We start from the raw sequence: 17,590 nt of genomic DNA, 5'->3' as shown, positions 1-17,590 counted from the left end.
CTTTTAAAACAGGGCTGCAAAACTTTAAGAGTGATCCTGTGATTGCTTTTTAAGAGAGCATCTTGGCTTGCTGAACTGCTTAAGTATCCACAGCCTTAAGATTTTTCCCATGAGTTAATACAGACATTGATGTGACAATATGTTTAGAATTTGAGTGTTTTTGTTAATAAACAGTTACTTCAGATGAGTTCAGTAATACATAAGGCCACTTCAGTGTGTAGGCTTCCAGAACTTTGTATTGTAGTTTCTGAGCGCTCTTACATCTTGTCTTTATATGCTGTGTCATTGGATTTTTTTAAAATTACTTTAAATATACTGCAAGTGTTTCAAATGCATGTATGTAGTTTCAGAAAGACCCAATATATTGTAATACATGTGATAAATCAGTACTGCAATTTAACACTGTAGCTAATTACTCTGTCTTCCACTATAGGTTGCACAGAGCATTGAGGATCATCATCAAGAAGTAATTGCTTTCTGCAGAGAAAAAGGTTTCCATGGTTTGGTTGCATATGACTCCGATTATGCATTGTGCAACATCCCTTACTATTTCAGTGCCCATGCCCTAAAACTGAGCCGTAATGGGAAAAGTCTCACAACAAGCCAATACCTAATGCATGAAGTTGCCAAGCAACTGGACCTGAATCCAAATCGCTTTCCTATTTTTGCTGCTCTTTTAGGTAAGTGAAGTAATAAAAGAACTTGATGCTGCTAGTCAGACTTATGATTTCAGTTTCTATTAACTGTTTTAAAATATGTGTGTATAATTTCACAAAGCACATAGGGAAAGCCATCCCTTTGTTTCAGACATTCCTACTATACTTGAGGTGGGCCGGATGCGTTTTTATGAGGCCAGACATGGCTAATTTGTAGACACTTGCAAGCAATGCAAATTGTGGCTATCTGGAAAGAAGAGTAGAAAGTAAGAATTCTGCAAAGCTCTGCCTAGCCAAAATGTTCTCAGTGGGTGGGGGGGAATCGGGACAATTGTGGTTCTACTAGTTTTGGTCTTATATACTATATGAGGTCTACTTTTAACAATACGCTTTCCAGGCTGGGAAGGCATAACTTCTGTCCTGTTTTTTATTCTGCCTAAAAATAACATAGATGGAGTGAAGGTGTTTGGATTGCAGGGGCTTTTTTTCCCTTCAGAAGTGAATATTGGACAAATATGACAGCACGTCAGCTGCACCAGAAATATATTATACTATATAATTGAGTGGAACTCCACATTTCTGAAAGCACAGGTGACCAGCATCTTACCATTCCATTAGTTTTGTTTGGATAGTTTCTTAACGCTCCTGCTTCTAATGCTAAATGGTATAGTATCCTTAAGCAGCATAGGCAGGAAGGACTTCCGTTTCACATCTCTGCTTAAATGGAGCAATTTTAACACACTCTTGTTTCCACAGCAGTGGTAGAGAATAGCTGTCATACTCTCTTAGATGGAAGAGTGAATTAATTACTGATAAAGCTGACTCCAATGTATAAGGTCTCTTTAGAACCACATTCTAACTTTTGGGGTAAATAAGCATGGAGCAGCCATGTTCTTGATCTTGTACTGAGTGAACAAATTAAGAAAACTGGATTTTCTTTTTCTTTTCTCACTGACTTTGTTTTTTAGAATGGGTACATGATAGAAGAATAAAACTTCTCATTTGAAAGCTGTGAATGAGAGAGGCTATGTGTTACTGCTTTAGCATATTAATATTTTAGTAGTTTTTAATATTAAATTGTTTCTAGTCCAGACAGGTACCTTCCATGTTAGGAAGGAAAGATCCAATGCATCTTACAGTAGAAAGCCAGAAGTATTTGGCTAGTTGAAGTTGCTTTTTGTTAGTGTATTTTTTTTTCATGTTCAGAATGGTTACCTGCCTCCATGGCTGTATGGAGGAATGGCAGATGCTTGGCTAAGATGCAAGTTAAAACAAAAACTCTGTGTAAATTGCATGACAGACTACTATTGCTAGGCTTTGTTTCGGAGTCTATAAATAAGTTGTTGCATGCCAATTCAGTGAGTAAGAATTACTGCTTGAAAAGCAGTTTCACAGTTGCAGATACGGTTTATGGAATTAATGTGAAGTACATGTGAATGACATTGTTTTAACTTGTCACAGAATTACAGCTGCATGGCCAGTTGAGGCATTGCTTGGTTATATTAAATGGTAGGTGAAAAATAGTCTGGTAAATTTTCTGAAGGTTTTGCAATTTTATGCAAGAAGCTTGTGAATATTTTTCTCTTTCGATACCTTACAGGACAAATTATTTTTCAGCTTGCTCTTAGGAGAAAAACTTGAGGTCATCTCACATGATTACTAGAGAGATATTTTGTAGCTTTTTTCCCCCCTAAATTGGTACAAAGGCTTAAAAAAGCCAGTTCAGCTACAAGTTTAGTTCTGTGTATTCTTTTGCATGTCTTTTGTGTGTGCATTCAGTATGAGTAAGGAGAATACAGTAAAGTTTATGGAAGTCAAATTTAGAACAGAAGATACTTTGGAAGTCTTCCTGCTATGAGGGTGATTTTGTTGTTTGTTTGGTTTTTTTTTAATATCAGTGAATATTAGGAAACCTGGGTATTTGGTGATATAACCAATGGTTATATAAGCTTACAACAAACAGATACTGTTTGAGTTAAAGTACTGGCAACGTTTAACTTTTGCAACCTTAGGAATGGAGTAGCTTCTGTTTTTTAAATTAAATACTAAATGCATGTAGGCATATAATTGCTTGTGTGGCATGTGTTTAAAGCAGGATAGCGGATTTAGATCTAAATTTTTATTTTTTTGTTTAATATCTGAAGGCTTGTCTGGCTTCACAGATTATTCTGCCCTTGCTCCTGTGGCTTCTTTGGCTCTCTTTTGAACCTGATAAGTAGAATAAAAAAATCACAATGGGAAAGAATAAGTGAGTGCTTGATTACATGGGAGGGCATATGAATCTGTTAGATTGCTCTTCTTTTCTGGGTACATCAGTGTAACTCCCCATGCTAGTACTTTGTTTATGGATAAATTAATGTATTCTGAAATAATTACAGTTAAGCTACTGGTTTAATGTTTACAATTACAGCAGGCCCAAACTATCACAATAGCTTTATCAGTATTCAGCTTTAGGTCTGCAAATCTGTTTCCCTGTATGTGGAAGACTCAGATTTCTTTGTTTTCAGATACTTTCTTGTCATTATCTTCAAGGGTCAAAAATCTTGAATGATTCAGCCAAACATTCAGCAGTTGGAGGGGCCTGAGGAAAGACGCCTAGCTGGTCAATTAAAAAAACGTACTCAATGGAATATTATTTGGGATTAAGTTATGTTTAAGGATAAAGCCTCTATTGAAGTATTCCAGCAAAGTATTTTTCTGACTGTACCAACTAGGCAAATTTTTAAAGATTACTTTCTGAAAAGGTTTTGTATACACTGTGGTTGGTTGGTTTGTTTTATAGCTTTTTCCTTCTTACAGCTTTTCATGCAGAAGGGTTTTGTAGTTCTAGCTTTATAATATAAGGAGTATCTTTGTCCTGGGTAGTTAAAATGTGGCCAAGATACTGTGTCCTCCAAGAGTGTGCTCTTAAAAAGTTATGTCCTAATTGCTGTTGATGTAAACAGGGAGTTGATTCAGGTTCTTTTGTTAATTTTGACTTAAATACTTCAGAATGATTAAAAAAACAAAACAAAACCAAACCCAAGCTTCAGGAGTAGAAAAACAAACACAGTGTGAGGTATAGGGCTATAATTTAGTGAACTCTTTAGAAAGGGCAGTGGCTTCAGTTAGTGTCTAATTGCTTTAAAAAAAACCTAAGGCGTACATTATAATAAGCCATTAAAATGGGAAAAATCAATATATGTTGAGGTTGTTCAGCCAGGTCAAGAAATAGAGGTTGCTTATGTAACGTTGATCTCTTTCCCACTGTGATGGTACTTTGTAACGTGTTTAGTTATGTAGTCTCATTCCGTTTCTCAGTAAAATTTTAGAACTACGCAAGGTAAGTACATGCATCACTTCTTATTTGGACTACAGAAGACACTGCTGCACTTCAACATCCTAAATTCTACAATTTGGTATGTGGCAAGAATTGATCAAGTGGTCAGACTGTTTTATATGTGTGTTCAGGGGGATGGAATTAACTGAAATGACAGATGGGAGACCAAACAAGATTGAGGTTTTGGTGGAAGGGAGAGAAGCCCTGACTATTTTAAAAGGTAAATATTAGTATCTGCAGGAGTTATTGTTAGTTATCACAAAACTGTCTAGTGGTCTGGCTGTAACTGATTTTTTCAGACCTGCATTATAAAGGCTGTCTAATCCTACCTTGATTAGATTAGTAAGAATGTGGCTGTTTATATAAACTTGTTGAATCTTTCTGATGTGAGTTTGAAGTTTAGCTCCTCATGAATAAAGATTATAATTTCTCCTTGCTGGAGATCTCAGCAGTAAGTGAAGTATTGATTGGACATGAAGACTTCCCTCTCTGAAGAGAGCATCTACTAGTCACCAGGCAATGGACAGCTTTCTTGGTTTTCACAGGTTAAAGAGCATTAAAAGCAAACTAAGTTATTTTCAAAATATTAAGAGTGTAAATGATTTTTGTCATATTCAAAGAATCTTGTCATGTTCTTTATGAGTAGGTGAGAGTTCAAGATGTTGTCTGAACTGTGAAATATAAAAAGAAAAAAAAAAGCTGTAAATATATTAACAGCAATGAGAACTATGCATTCACTGCTAAGCTGCTGCTCTATAAAATCAGATATTGAAAATATCCTTACATTTCCTACCAGAAGTATAGTAATACATTGTGTTTAGCACTTCGTAAAGTTTGGATACACAGACACTGAACTCTCTCCGTGGTTGATTAGTTAGCCTTTGATTAAATCAATGTTTGAAATATTTCCTAGTAAGAATTTTTTAGGTTTTTTCCCGAGCGTGACATACTTGGGGGAGGGGGGATAAAAATTGAGTAATCTTCCATTAGTAATTGTCCATAATTTGTCCATACCTCTATTCATTGAAACTACTATGTAGATTCTCAGTTACTTTGCTGCCAACCCAGTGACCTGTCTGAGCTAGTCAGGTCAGCGAAAGAAACCTCAGGAACTGGGAACCTGCTAAGTGTCATCGGAACTGCCCATGTTCCTGAGGATTAGATAAATCTGCCTGGGGGCTTGCTGCTTGACCTGCACTGCATGATGGAGCAGAGTGCAGATTCCAGAGGTAGCTCTGGTGTGGATCAGTAACAGCACGTGCTGGGATGCAGGAAAGGTTTACCAGATTGTGTCGGAGAGCAATAGAGGGTGCTTTTACACTGTTGCACCTGCATGACGAAATCCTGTTGAGGATTGCCTCCTAGGACATGCCAGGTTGAGGTTGATACCATGTGTTGTGACTGGCTCTGTTGCTTCTGTCAGTGAGCTGGGTTGCATGGAAGAGTGCTCCTCAAATAGAGGGAAGTGTATCTTGCAGCAGCGTGCTAATTAGGTTTTTCTGGAGTAACAGAAAGATATCTGCAAGTTTAATCTCACTTTGTTTATCCCGTTGATCCAGAATTGAGGACTGATTCCAAATCTGTTTTGCTGTATGTAGAAATGGTGTGTAACGTTTTATGGTGTACTTATAAAGTTCTGCATTATGTTCTAGGTAATCATATTCTACCTGATGAAGATTTGGCTTCCTTTCATTGGAGTTTACTTGGTCCAGAACATCCACTAGCTTCACTTAAGGTACAAATTTAATGTAACTACAAGCAATTAAATTGAATCATAACGGTTAATCAGAGCAGTGTAATAGGTTAATTCACAGCAGCTATGCAAGGCTCTTGTTCTCAGTCACCCTCTGGTGTCCTGGTCCCTTCTGTTGACTGCAGAGGATACCTGGGGCGATTAGCCTTACAAGGCTAAACTTAGCCTTTGTGATCCCCCTTGGTGCCCTTCAGCTACATGAGCCATATAGCTTCAGTGTGGTTTGGCTTTGAGAATGTAGCTTCTTCCTCTCTTCTGTTTTTTTGAGAGGAGAATTTTTTGTTTAGTCATGTTCTTCAGCTGTCAAAAATAACTAGCTGGATATCTTCCTACCATATTGTTTTATTTTCTACCGATCTGAGTTTGTGTGTAATAATTTTCTGTAATTCTTAAAGTGTAAATATGTTAGAGAATAGGTTGCACAAGAAAGCTAGCGTGGCCTTCATTAGATTTTTTTTTTGAGACAAGTAACTTGTGTCTGATACTCTTAGTTTACAGTATGTCTGTTCTGCTGCTTCATCACACCTACTTTGTGCATCTGCCAAGTAGATAGGTATAAAAGGGAAACTGGACACATTAGAGAATAGGATAATAGTGATCTTTCTTTCTCTCTGCCACAATAAACATATCTTTTTTTTCCCTTTCTCCTCCCTTTCTCCTAAGGTGTACCATGCAGCAAACCAATTTGCTTTTTTGTAAATTCTGTAAGACTGTTTTGTTGTATCTACAGCAAAAATAGGTGGGTTTTTTTCCCGTGCTGTTCCAGAAGTTTATTAAGCATTGAAAAATTGTAACTTATTTTGCTGAAGGTAGAATTTAAAAACAGATTCAAGATTTTCAGCAGAGTTTTTAAGGTTTGCACGTGCATTGCTTAGTGAACAGCTGTGACAATTTGATGTTACGCTCATCCCCTATTTTGCTGCCGCTCCTGTGTTTAGAAAGGTAAGTGTTGGCACATTGTAGTGGCAAAACAAAATATGCATGCATATTTGCTATTTCCTTGTAAAACTTGAGATGAAAAAATGAAAGACTGAAAGAGTACCTGTATTTTCTTTTTTGACTAAAAAGGTTAAAATGTGAGACTTCTCTCAAAGTGGTTGATAAACTTTCTGATGTTCAGAATACTTTTCTGTGTTTTGGGCTGAGTAGACTTGTTTTACAGCCAGTTCAGAATACGACTACAGACACCTAGACCTTCTGAAAACCCTTCTAAATATATACTGAATTACTTAACTAGCATGAAAATTAGATATTTGTCATCTTTGCTTCCACATTTACATTTTCAGTGGAAACACCAATTGGGCTTTGTAGGTGGCATCCTAAGGAAATGAAACTTGTTTCCTTAGAGTGTCACTGGGCTGTTTTAGGCAATCCTCCCTGTATTTAGTCTGTTGGCCAACCTTAATCAGATTTGAAAGCGGTTCCCATTTGGCTATTACAGGCTCCCTTAAAACCGATACACTGTTATCAGTGAAAAAGATGCACATTAGTGCCCTTACTGAGGGAAAAGGCTAGCACAATACATGATTTGTTTAATTTCACAGCAGCTTGCTGGCCAGTTGTAAAGCACATATCCCCAAACTAACCGCAGCATTTCTGTCTCCTGGCTGATAATGATGGCAAAGGGAGAGAAAGAAGAAGGGCTAAAACAACAAGGACAAAAGTCTACAGGAAACCAATCTTCATTAGTTACTGGTCATGAACAACTTACTGTTGGTTTTTTGGTTTTTGTTTTTGTTTTTTTTTTTAAGTCTCAGTTTCAACAGTGCTCATGGTTGAAATTGTAACTTGTTTCAGTAGTCAATGATGTCATTACAGCTCTGTGTAGACACCTCTTCTGTTGATTGTAGATGTGCAGAAAGCAGTATTGTAAATTTTATGAATGCTTAAAAAAGCTAAAAACACGTTTATATTGGCCACAAGCTTGACAGCAAGAAGTCGTTTCAGAACAGTTACAAAAAGTGCAAGCTGTCATGAAAACTAGAAATGGGGGATGAAGTTGTTGTGGTTGCCCGGGATGCGATCCCTGGGCTGTACTTGCACACTTTGCTATGTGGCATCTATTTAGAGTTACTATTGAGTATTCTCCATACTTGGGAACCGTGGGCTCTAGTTCCACACTTCATTCAACTCAGGGTTTAGAAAACTTTTTCTTATTGTGTAAAGATTTCAATCATTTGTATCTAAGACAGTATGATCTGGAGCATCAAAGCTAAGAGATACAGTTCCCAATGGCCTGAATTTGTTGCTTTTCAGTGAGAACTAGGACCATTAATAATGTACAATTTATTTTCTGCATTCTTTCTCAATCTTTTATTATGATGTAGCAAAATGGTTACTCTTCCTATGGGGGAAGCTTTGCTAGTTCACCAATTAAAAAGTGTAACTAACTACTAGTCTTTACTGATAGAAAATTGGTGTATCTGCTCAGAGATCCACATAGTGAGGTGAAAAAAAGCAAAACTGAGGAACCTGTACCTCTGTTTTAAAGAGGGACATGAGGGAGGTGTGATCACCTAGGAACAGCTGAGTAGAAATGCGAAGAAGGAAGGGAAATAGAAACCTGAGTGAAGAATCCATATTTCACATCTAGAAGGAAGTGAACCTAACAGTCAGGACAACATCTTCACATGCTGGATAAAAAGCTGTGCCTTTCAGAAGACACCAACAATGACCCTCAGCTCAGCAAAACTGTTAAAATTCCATGGACAAATTTAAATGAAGAGATTTGAATTGCTGTTGCTGCAAAAGGGAAAAAGAATCAAAAACTGATACTGCAGGCTGTTCTGAGTCAGGATCTTGTCTGTCTAAATGTCCCTGACTAAACAGATAATGTATCCAAATAAATGTGTAGACCTGTACTTGCATCCTATTACCCGAGAGCAGAGTTCACTGAAATGACCACCTGAATCAGAAGTTGAAACAAGAAAGGAGTTGATAGACTTCCTGAGAAATCATTTGGCCGTTAGACCTTGTTTGGAAACTAGTATTATCCTAGTTTTTATTTGTGTGCTTTGGGATTTATCTTTAAGACAAAGACAATTTGGTTCTCATTCTGGGAAAGTTTATTACAGTATGGAGCTTCAAGATCAATGTATAATACCATCAGAATGATATTAGGAGGGCAGTTTCTTATCTCTGGAATGAATTAGTACCTATTTTGAAGCACGTACCACTGAAGAAGTGCTAAATCTATTCACCAGGTAACCTTAGAAACAAGTCTTAATGCAGTCTCCCTTTTTGAAAAAGAATAGTATGCAGGGAAACTTAATCTCCTTGGTGGTTTCTTCTCAGTAGAGAGGCAAAGAGAGATGCTTCCAGAAAGCAATCCAAAATATGCAGGTTAGGCTCCGTCTCTGAATTGCTCTAGGAAATTCCTGTCTTTCTCTGTTTATTGACTTCAGAGGGTGTCTGCCAGAGGGAGACTAATACGCTAAGTAGGTGCTTAGGTAATTTGCTGCTGCCCAGATAACAAAGGTGGTACTCTTGAAATATGCTTAAAGTAAGTGTCTGGTTTTTGGTTGGTGTTTTGTTTTGTTTTGTTTTTTTAATAGTAAGGGACCTCATAGGATGATGCAGGTGAGACAAGACCTCAGGAAATCGTGTAGTCCAGCCTGCTGAAAGCATGGTCAGCTTGAGGTCAGAACAGGTTGCTCAGGGCTTTGCCTAGACTAGTCTTGAAAATCTCTAAGGTTGGAGACTGCACAACCTGTCTGGGCAGCCTGCTCCATGGTTTGACAGACCCAATGGTAAAAATGTTTTGCCTTGCAGACAGTCTGAACCCATCTTCTTTCAGGCTATGTCTGTTGTCTCTCGTTCTTCCACAGTGCACCACTGTGAAGAGCCTCGCTCCATGTGTTTGATAACCTTTTTGTAGGTATTGGAAGGCTGCTGTTAGGTATCTCCAAAGCCTTGTCTTTGCCAGGCTGAATAAGGCCCATTCCTTCAGCATTTTCTCATAGAGCAAGTGCTCCAGCTCCTTAACCATCTTGATGGCATTCTGCAGAACCAGCTCAACTTTTTTGGCATCTGGCTTGAGCCCAAAACTGAATGCAGTACTCTAGAGGTGATCTAACAAGTGCTGGGGAGCAAGATCCCTCAATCTGCTGGCTATGCTCCTGCTCCACAGTGCAGGGTGCAGCTGCCCTTCTCTGCTGCCAGGGCAGCCTGCTGGCTCATGTACCGTTTGCTGTCTTCCAAGAGCCTCAGGTCCTTTCTGGCACAACTCCAGCCTGCAGAGTAGCCAGGCATTATTCCTGCCCGGGTGCAAGACTTTGCTTTTGTGGGTGTTGAATTTCTTCAGGTTCCCATTGGCTCATTCCTCTAGCTTGTCTAGGGCTTTCTGGATGGCAGCCCAGCCCTTGAGTTTGTGGTAGTGTGCAGGTTTGTCGTACAGGTTGTCTCATATGAAGTCTACCTGTATCACATCTTTGGCTTGTGTTTCTGCTCTCCCCTTTTATTTCTGATGACATTTTTATTCCTCTGTTTAGATTGGGTTTTCTCAGAGTCCTCAGTGTATAAATTGTTAGCAAATGTTCTCCATGTTGTGTGTATTCTTGTTACTATCAAGACATGCAGAAGTAGAAAGAGGTCAGTTTCCCAGCCAGGAGGGAAGGAGGAGGAGAGAGAATTTCTAATTGAATAACCTGATTTTCAGGTAAAAGCTGAGCTTTGCTGGTTTGAGAGGGTTTAAGTCATCCAGGGAACTTCTTGGCTCTTCAGAAAGCTTGTCATTAGATCAGATGCACTACAAGCTCGTGAGATTAAATGTTTTTAACATTCAAAGGCTGATAGAAGATCCAAACAGTTTGGATGCTATCTCTAATAGAAAGTACTAGACAAAAATAACAAAACTAAGGCAATTTATTGTAGTATTCTTCATATCTTCCGCCTTTTCTCTTGCCAGTGAAAAGAAAAAAGTTCCCTGTGTGTCATCTTACAGTAACTGAATGTTCAAGGTCTCTTTTTTAATGGTTTGAAAATAAAGTGAAACTGATTATCTGTTTCCAGCAGGCATAACAGTAAATGCTGGTACTTGTGTTGATTAGCTTTTAAAGGCTTCACTTCCTGGAGACAGTGGGCTACTGAAGTTGTCCCAGAATCGGGGAGATTTTCCCAAGTGTAGCTTAGGTACCTTCTACAGTATCCTGATAATCCCATGGAGTTACGCATATGTGAGTCTATTCTCTTTCAATGAAGCATTTTTGCAAGTTTATTTTGTCAAAACCAAGACATTTTTCTCTTGTAGCTTCTGAGTTTGTAATGTTGTTTTCTGCCTCTCACTTGGACAAATACCTATGTAGAATTAATTTCCTTTCCTCACTTAATCTTTTCAGAGTGCATTAATAGGTTGCTTGTGATTTGTGGTCTGTCATGAAATTGAAGTAGTCCTTTTACAACTAGTAGAGAAACAGTGCCGTTTTCAGACATCATGCTTTCTAACCTGATCACCTCCAAGTATGTGATCCTCCTCCATGCTTGCCTTTCCAAAATTGATTTTCCATGCTGTTGCTTGCCTGAAACTCTTCTGTAGAGGATAAGGAAAAAAGTAGCTTCTAGGAAGAAATCTCTTTACCATTATCTCTTATAATGGTAAAATAGGATGCTGATTTTGCTCTGAAGTGCTTTGTATGCAACTAAAAGTAAGTTTGAACCATGAACCTGTTTTCTGTAACTTTTGCTGTTAAGTCTTAATTTTTCCCATACCTAACACATAGTAAGACTTAGCCTGTATTTTAAAGCACACAGTATTAGAAATGTGATTTATGATTCAGTACAAAATCTACAATTTTGGATTTCTGGAAAGTTCTAAAATGAATAGAAATATTTTCTTCTTTAATATCAGGAAGGTAGATCTTGTTTCTCCACTTTTCATTTCTGGCTTCTGTGTAGGTCATGACATTTTTAGTTTTGAGGGTGTTCTCACATCTGGACTGGATGTCTTTGAAACAAAATAAAAGAAAATGAAATCCAAATACCTGAAGTGTCTCTAAATCTGTAATACATACTTTCAGAAGGTCTCACTTCAGGAATTAAGAATATGCTCCAGTGAAGTCTTTAGGCTGTTTGTTTAAAAGCAGCTAAACTGGGGGAGATACGCATAGTAAGCCCTTAATGTGTCTCGCTTGAGCTTCATACTTCTAGGGTCTGAGCTGAATGTTGGTGGTGGAGTGATGTGATGTCTTCTCTTGATGCTAGCTGCTTACAGTTTATTAAATATTACTATCTTGGAGATCACATAAAACTAATGATAGATTGCTTACTCCTTTCATCCACTGAATTTTCAAGCAGAGATTGCAGAAACACTTAAGTAGTGATGCAGGGTTTCTCCAAGGGACTCTGCCGAAAGCACATCTAACATGACACAGCCATGTTATGATTCAGCCGCTTTAGAGATGTATAATTGTTACACATACAAATAAAATGGTAGGTGTTCATAAAATTACTTAGATTGCCAGCGAGAAGAAAATCTATTGCTTCTGCTTGCAGATTGGGTGCAAAATTTTATCATCAATATTTGTGACTGTAAGCTTACACATGAATGTGATCTGTATTTAGTATTGTTGTATGTATTGAGAATGCACACTACTGAAAATTTAGTATTTAATATCTGAAATAGAAATAATTACCATGTCACTGACTACACTAAACAAAACTGTTCTTAATTTAGGCTCATAAAATGTGGAGTTCATGTCTGGTAGAGAATGACCAGGTATAGAATGAGTATCCTGACATTGGTAAAAAGTAGACATTAGGAGAAGGAAATTAACAAAAGTGGGGAATCTGGGCAAAAATTCCATGGTCTAAATATGAAGAAGAAACTGCATAATAAGTGGATCAAATAAGGGCAGGAAAGAAAACAGTTACATATGGTAGACTCCATATAAAATAAAAAGGGATTATGGTACAGATTTTGAAGTTGCAAAGATAAAACTAATGAAGCATTAATTAGAATTTTGCATAAACGTTTCTGACAAGGCTGAATTGAAGTATTTTCTGGTAAAGTATGACACCTCTGTGTAGAATGCAAACCTAAAGATTTTTCACATTTTCTCATATCTGAAGAAATAGAGCTGTTAAATAATAATGATGATCTCTCAAGTCTTGAATTACTGAATTTTGCTAATAGGCGTATTAAAATATGTTAAAAGTTAAAACCTAGCTGCTCATATGGGCACCAATGGAGTGCTCTAGAATTGTACAGAGGTTCCAGACAGACTTTTTAGAAATTCCTCAGACATTCTCTAAAATTTAGGACAGGTAGTTGGGGACCTCTTTCCTGCCCCTCTGAGTGCACGCATTGTGCAGCACAGAGGGAAAGTGACAGAAACTGCCTGGGGTTGAGTAGTTCTTCAGACCAAGCTAGAGTACTGCTCACAGTTTTTAATTTTGCAGTGGTCCATGGTGGTTGCTTGACCTGAAGTTTCTATACCCCATAGAGGATCGCGCAGGGCATGTAAGGGCAGTAATTCCCATAATCATATGCTGAATAATCCTCAGTTTATTTTCAGGAGGAGCCTGTTGAGAATGTTGAGGTGGAAGTCCAGGGTTTCCAGGACTATCCAATTCCCCTCCTTTATCCTTGTGGATACAAGAAGGGATCAGACCAGAGAACTGAGTCTAGAACTTCCTGGTACAGCACATCCATCTGCAGCTGCCAGTCGCTGAGCTGCAGGAGCTTCCTCTCTAGGGGCTTTGGACATCATCCCACAAAGTTCTTCCAGCTCTTTCTTCTTACTACAAAGAGAGGTCTTTTGCTACAAAGTCCAAAGTGATTCTTATCTTTTCAAACCCATGACTTGAGTCAGTGACCAGTGAATCAATGGGAATTCATCGTTTTCCTAACATCTTGAGTAGACTGTATGGTGGACTCTGATTTGTAGACGAATCTATGGTCTGTGTGGGTTAAGGTCATAAACTTGAGGGAAATTTTTAGCACACGTTGAAGCGCATGTTTTTTGTCCGTTTTAAATAGTTGGCGAATATGGGAGGCCAGACATACCCTTCATTGGATGGTGAAACGTCAATTATTTTAATGTCAGAATATTGAAACTATTTTATCCATGGAATTATATTAAGAATTTCCTCTGTGTCTGCAAAAAGAGTAACCAGCCCTATAACCATGTTGATATTGAAAGGCCTGAAAGAGAAAGTAACTGTGCTGACATAGCAACAAGAGAAATTCATACATCATTCTTTGTCAATGTATGATATAAAAGAAATAAGAATAATTTGTTGCCTGAGATGTTATATATAATGTGAAGCTGTATGAGTATATTCTACTACAGATAATGAAATATACAAAATTTGAAAACAGTAATTACTAAGCTATGTAATCTTCAAATAATAATTTTTAGATCAATTTCTGTAGGATCTTGAAAATAAGTTTCCTTGAGATACTCCTTTTCTCCATTTGTTTTTGAAATCCTCCCTTTTCTGTGTACATAGAGATCTTCCTGTTCCCAGTGGATTTCTTTCATCAGTTCTGGTACCACTTTACATTCAGAGTATAAACTGTGTCAAAATAAAATATTTTCTGGCACATATCTCTCTCTCTCTCTCTCAAATATGGATGTATCCACACTAGATAAAGCATTTTGCACTAGAGGAAATGTCCAACTAGAAAGCAGTGAAATAATTAGCATCGTTGACCTTGTTTATTGTTGGAGCTGATATTTAACCAGCAAATATTTACATAGAGGTGAAATTTCATGTGTATATATATATGTATATGTAAAAATACACTGTAGATTAAAAACATGAATCATTGTTTAAGGTGAAGTCTTAAAAACAAGGTGGAAAGCCCAAAAATATTTAGATACTAAATCAGGCAACATGGGATTTGTTGAATATATTTTCAGTAAATAAAAAGTTTAATTCTCTGCTGTGTAACTGAGGTATCTTGGGCTACCCTGTTATTTCATACCAGCTTGTATGTTTGTTTGCATAGGTACGTGCTCACCAGTTAGTTTTACCACCTTGTGACGTAGTGATCAAAGCCGTAGCTGACTACGTCCGTAATATTCAGGACACCACTGATTTGGATGCCATAGCAAAAGATGTTTTTCAGCATTCACAGGTAAAGTATAAAGCAAAATAGTGGTTTGGGGTTCTTTTTAAAACCAATAGTGCTATACATTTGTATTGAAGAATTGCATTCTATAAAAACAATGTTTTGTGTCAGTTGATAATAGGACCCTGTTGGCACATGCAGTGTCTTAGATACCTAATTTCACTTTTCCACACTTTCGGAAAGTACAAATACTGCATTTACCCTCAGTGCTTTAAAGTTAAATTCTTGATAACAAAAGAGGTTTTGTAGTCTGGCTTTGTGCGCTGTCCTTGAGAATCAGTGGTACATGAAGATAACATTTTCAAGCTTTATCCTTACATGGATTGACATAGAATCATAGAATCATTATGATTGGAAGAGACCTCAAAGATCAATATCATAATATTTCTTGTGCTGGAGTAGTGCTATAGTCCTCAAGGCTCCACAGGCATTAATACTGTATGTGATATGGTATCCTTTAACTACTGTACAATGCTGACCTATAGATGAGATGCCTGGATTTGCCCCTGACAGATCTCTCTCTTTTTTTTTTTTTTTTTTTTTTTTTTTTTTTTTTTAGTCTAGAACAGATGACAAAGTTACTCGATTTAAGAGAGCGGTTGCTTATTACTCAGCAACTAATAAACCTATGCCATTTCATCCACCACATTACCTAGGTAAGTAATTAAAGAAATTAGGCTTTTAATTTTAACTAAACTATGGGATAACCCTAAATCAAAACCAGTGTTGTTAGCAGGATCTTATAAAATTGTTTATATTCTTTGGCAATTTTGACTGACCTTCAAACATGAGGTTTCAAAAGAAGGCTTTCATAGGATATGTGCAAAGGTTGTGTTCTTTCCCCAAAAAGAGGAGAAAGACCTGGACTGATTTTCCTCTTGGCTATTGCTGCATTGGTTCTAGCATTAGGACACTTGAGAGTATGGTGCTGTAAACACCTGAAAGCTGGTGACCAGTTCCAATCATGAAGACAGGTTCTATTTTGATTCCATTAAACACGTTTCCTGTTTCTCACTGGACTTACCTGACATGTTTCAGAAATCCCTTTATAGTCTTTGATTTTTTTGGTGTCGTAACATACCTGCTTAAATTGCAGCCACTAATTGTTCTGGCATTGCAGATTATTCTCAAGGCTTACAAGTTAACTGTATGATCACAGGATTTACTACACATACCTTGTTCTTAACGCTTAAACATAATTTGAGCTGAAATTTTCTAAAGATTTTCAGTTACCATACTGGTATACAGATACAGATTTTTCCTTCTCTTTTTTGAGTGGTGGGGTGTCTTTATGCACATTCAAAGACCTGCATTAAAGGGCATTAAGGCTACTCTAGGTCAAACGTTGAAATGATGGAAAGTGCCAGCATTATGTATGTGTGTGACATTGTTTTTCCTGTTTTCCTGATTATGACACCTCTTGGGCTTTTTTTCTTTTAAGCTTCCTTTGATTCCCAGGTAGAATAGAAATGTGCAGTAATGAGAGATAAAAAGAACTGAGAGAAGGTGAGGCAAGTAAAATAGACTTCACAAGCTACAAAGTATTTTTATTAAAAGGCAAAAATGAATAAAACTGACTTAAAGGCATACTAGAAAACAGTAACGCTAACAGAATAAGAACAAATAAACCATAGAAGCAAAAGGATGAAAAGGGTAACATTTGTGTCAAATGGTGAGCGTTTTCATGAGTGTTTGGGGTTTTTTCTTGTTTGGTTGGTTTTTAATTCTTTTTTTCTCCTCCTCTCCATTTGCAATACAGCAGCCAGACCAAATCAGTTTGGTATGCCTGGGATAGTGCCACCATATGTTCCTTCTCAGATGCTTAACATTCCACAGACCTCACTACAAGCAAAACCTGTGGTAAGTATAGAGCCCTCTGCCCTTCTCCCTGGGAGAAACCTGCTGTGCTCAACAAATTAAAATCTGAGTGGGAAAGGTATATCTAACTACTTTAGCATCGGTGTTCACTGATTGAATTTTAAGTCTGGAACTATAGTGATGCTGCAGACTCTGGTAGAACAATTTTTGTGGATGTCCAAGATGGCTGAAATTTATTGCGTACATTTGGAAGATGCCACTTGATTAAATAATGGATTTTGTTTTAGAAGAAAAGCCTTTTTGTTACCTTTACTTAAAAAAGATCACTCTATTTTAGGCCCAGCAGATGTCCAGTCAGGGTGGGGCCCAAGGTCAGGGTCCATACCCATATAGTCTCTCTGAGCCAGCCATCACCTTGGAAACAGGTGGAAAAAGTCTTTCTGAGCAGAACAACTACAGTAACATTCCTCACGAAGGAAAACATACACCATTGTATGAACGATCTTCTCCAATAAATCCAGCTCAGAGCGGGAGCCCTAATCATGTGGATTCAACCTATTTTCCTGCCTCTTCTACATCTTCGTCCTCCGACAATGATGAAGGCAATGGAGGTGCAGTGAAGTAAGTTTTTCATGAGGATATTTTCTAACTCAGCTTCTGTTACGTCATTCATCACTATCCTGAAAGTAAGAAATCTGCAAATTAGTGATGCGATAGACCTTGAAAAAAATAGTTTTAGATCACTATGACTGCAAACACATCCATGGTTCACTCTAGTCACCTTGTTCCTTAACAAACAGAAATCCAAAACCAAATAACATTGGGTGTTTTTTCACTTCTGCCCTTAGGTTTTATTGAAAGGAGGAGAGAGTGAGATTTTGGTAAATGTCACAAAGCTTTCAAGTTCTTTACTTGTACAAAAGAAGTATTCCTACTTCACAGTATAATTCATTAAAATTTCAGTAACTAAA

At 37.5% G+C, this 17,590-nt stretch overlaps 1 protein-coding gene across 2 annotated transcripts in view; it reads left to right on the top strand.

Annotated features, from left to right (window-relative positions):
* Nucleotides 1-421: 421 nt before the first annotated feature.
* The window catches only part of FAM120A (family with sequence similarity 120A), a 47,240-nt gene continuing 30,071 nt past the window's right edge, over nucleotides 422-17,590 (top strand). The window contains exons 1-6 of one of the 2 annotated variants that reach the window (XM_009700069.1): nucleotides 422-680; nucleotides 5,628-5,710; nucleotides 14,679-14,807; nucleotides 15,361-15,457; nucleotides 16,561-16,661; nucleotides 16,957-17,240. In XM_009700069.1, the coding sequence (XP_009698371.1) occupies nucleotides 614-680; nucleotides 5,628-5,710; nucleotides 14,679-14,807; nucleotides 15,361-15,457; nucleotides 16,561-16,661; nucleotides 16,957-17,240 (761 nt within the window). In that variant the 5' untranslated portion in view covers nucleotides 422-613. The remainder of the gene's footprint in view (nucleotides 681-5,627; nucleotides 5,711-14,678; nucleotides 14,808-15,360; nucleotides 15,458-16,560; nucleotides 16,662-16,956; nucleotides 17,241-17,590) is intronic. The other variant, XM_009700070.1, reaches the window with a different exon arrangement.

The sequence above is a fragment of the Cariama cristata genome, unplaced genomic scaffold, assembly GCF_000690535.1.
Source record: "Cariama cristata isolate BGI_N322 unplaced genomic scaffold, ASM69053v1 scaffold21475, whole genome shotgun sequence".
NCBI classification, from domain to species: Eukaryota; Metazoa; Chordata; class Aves; order Cariamiformes; family Cariamidae; genus Cariama; species Cariama cristata.
The sequence above is the reverse complement of the archived record's forward strand: the minus strand, read 5'-3'. Positions and strand labels throughout refer to the sequence as shown.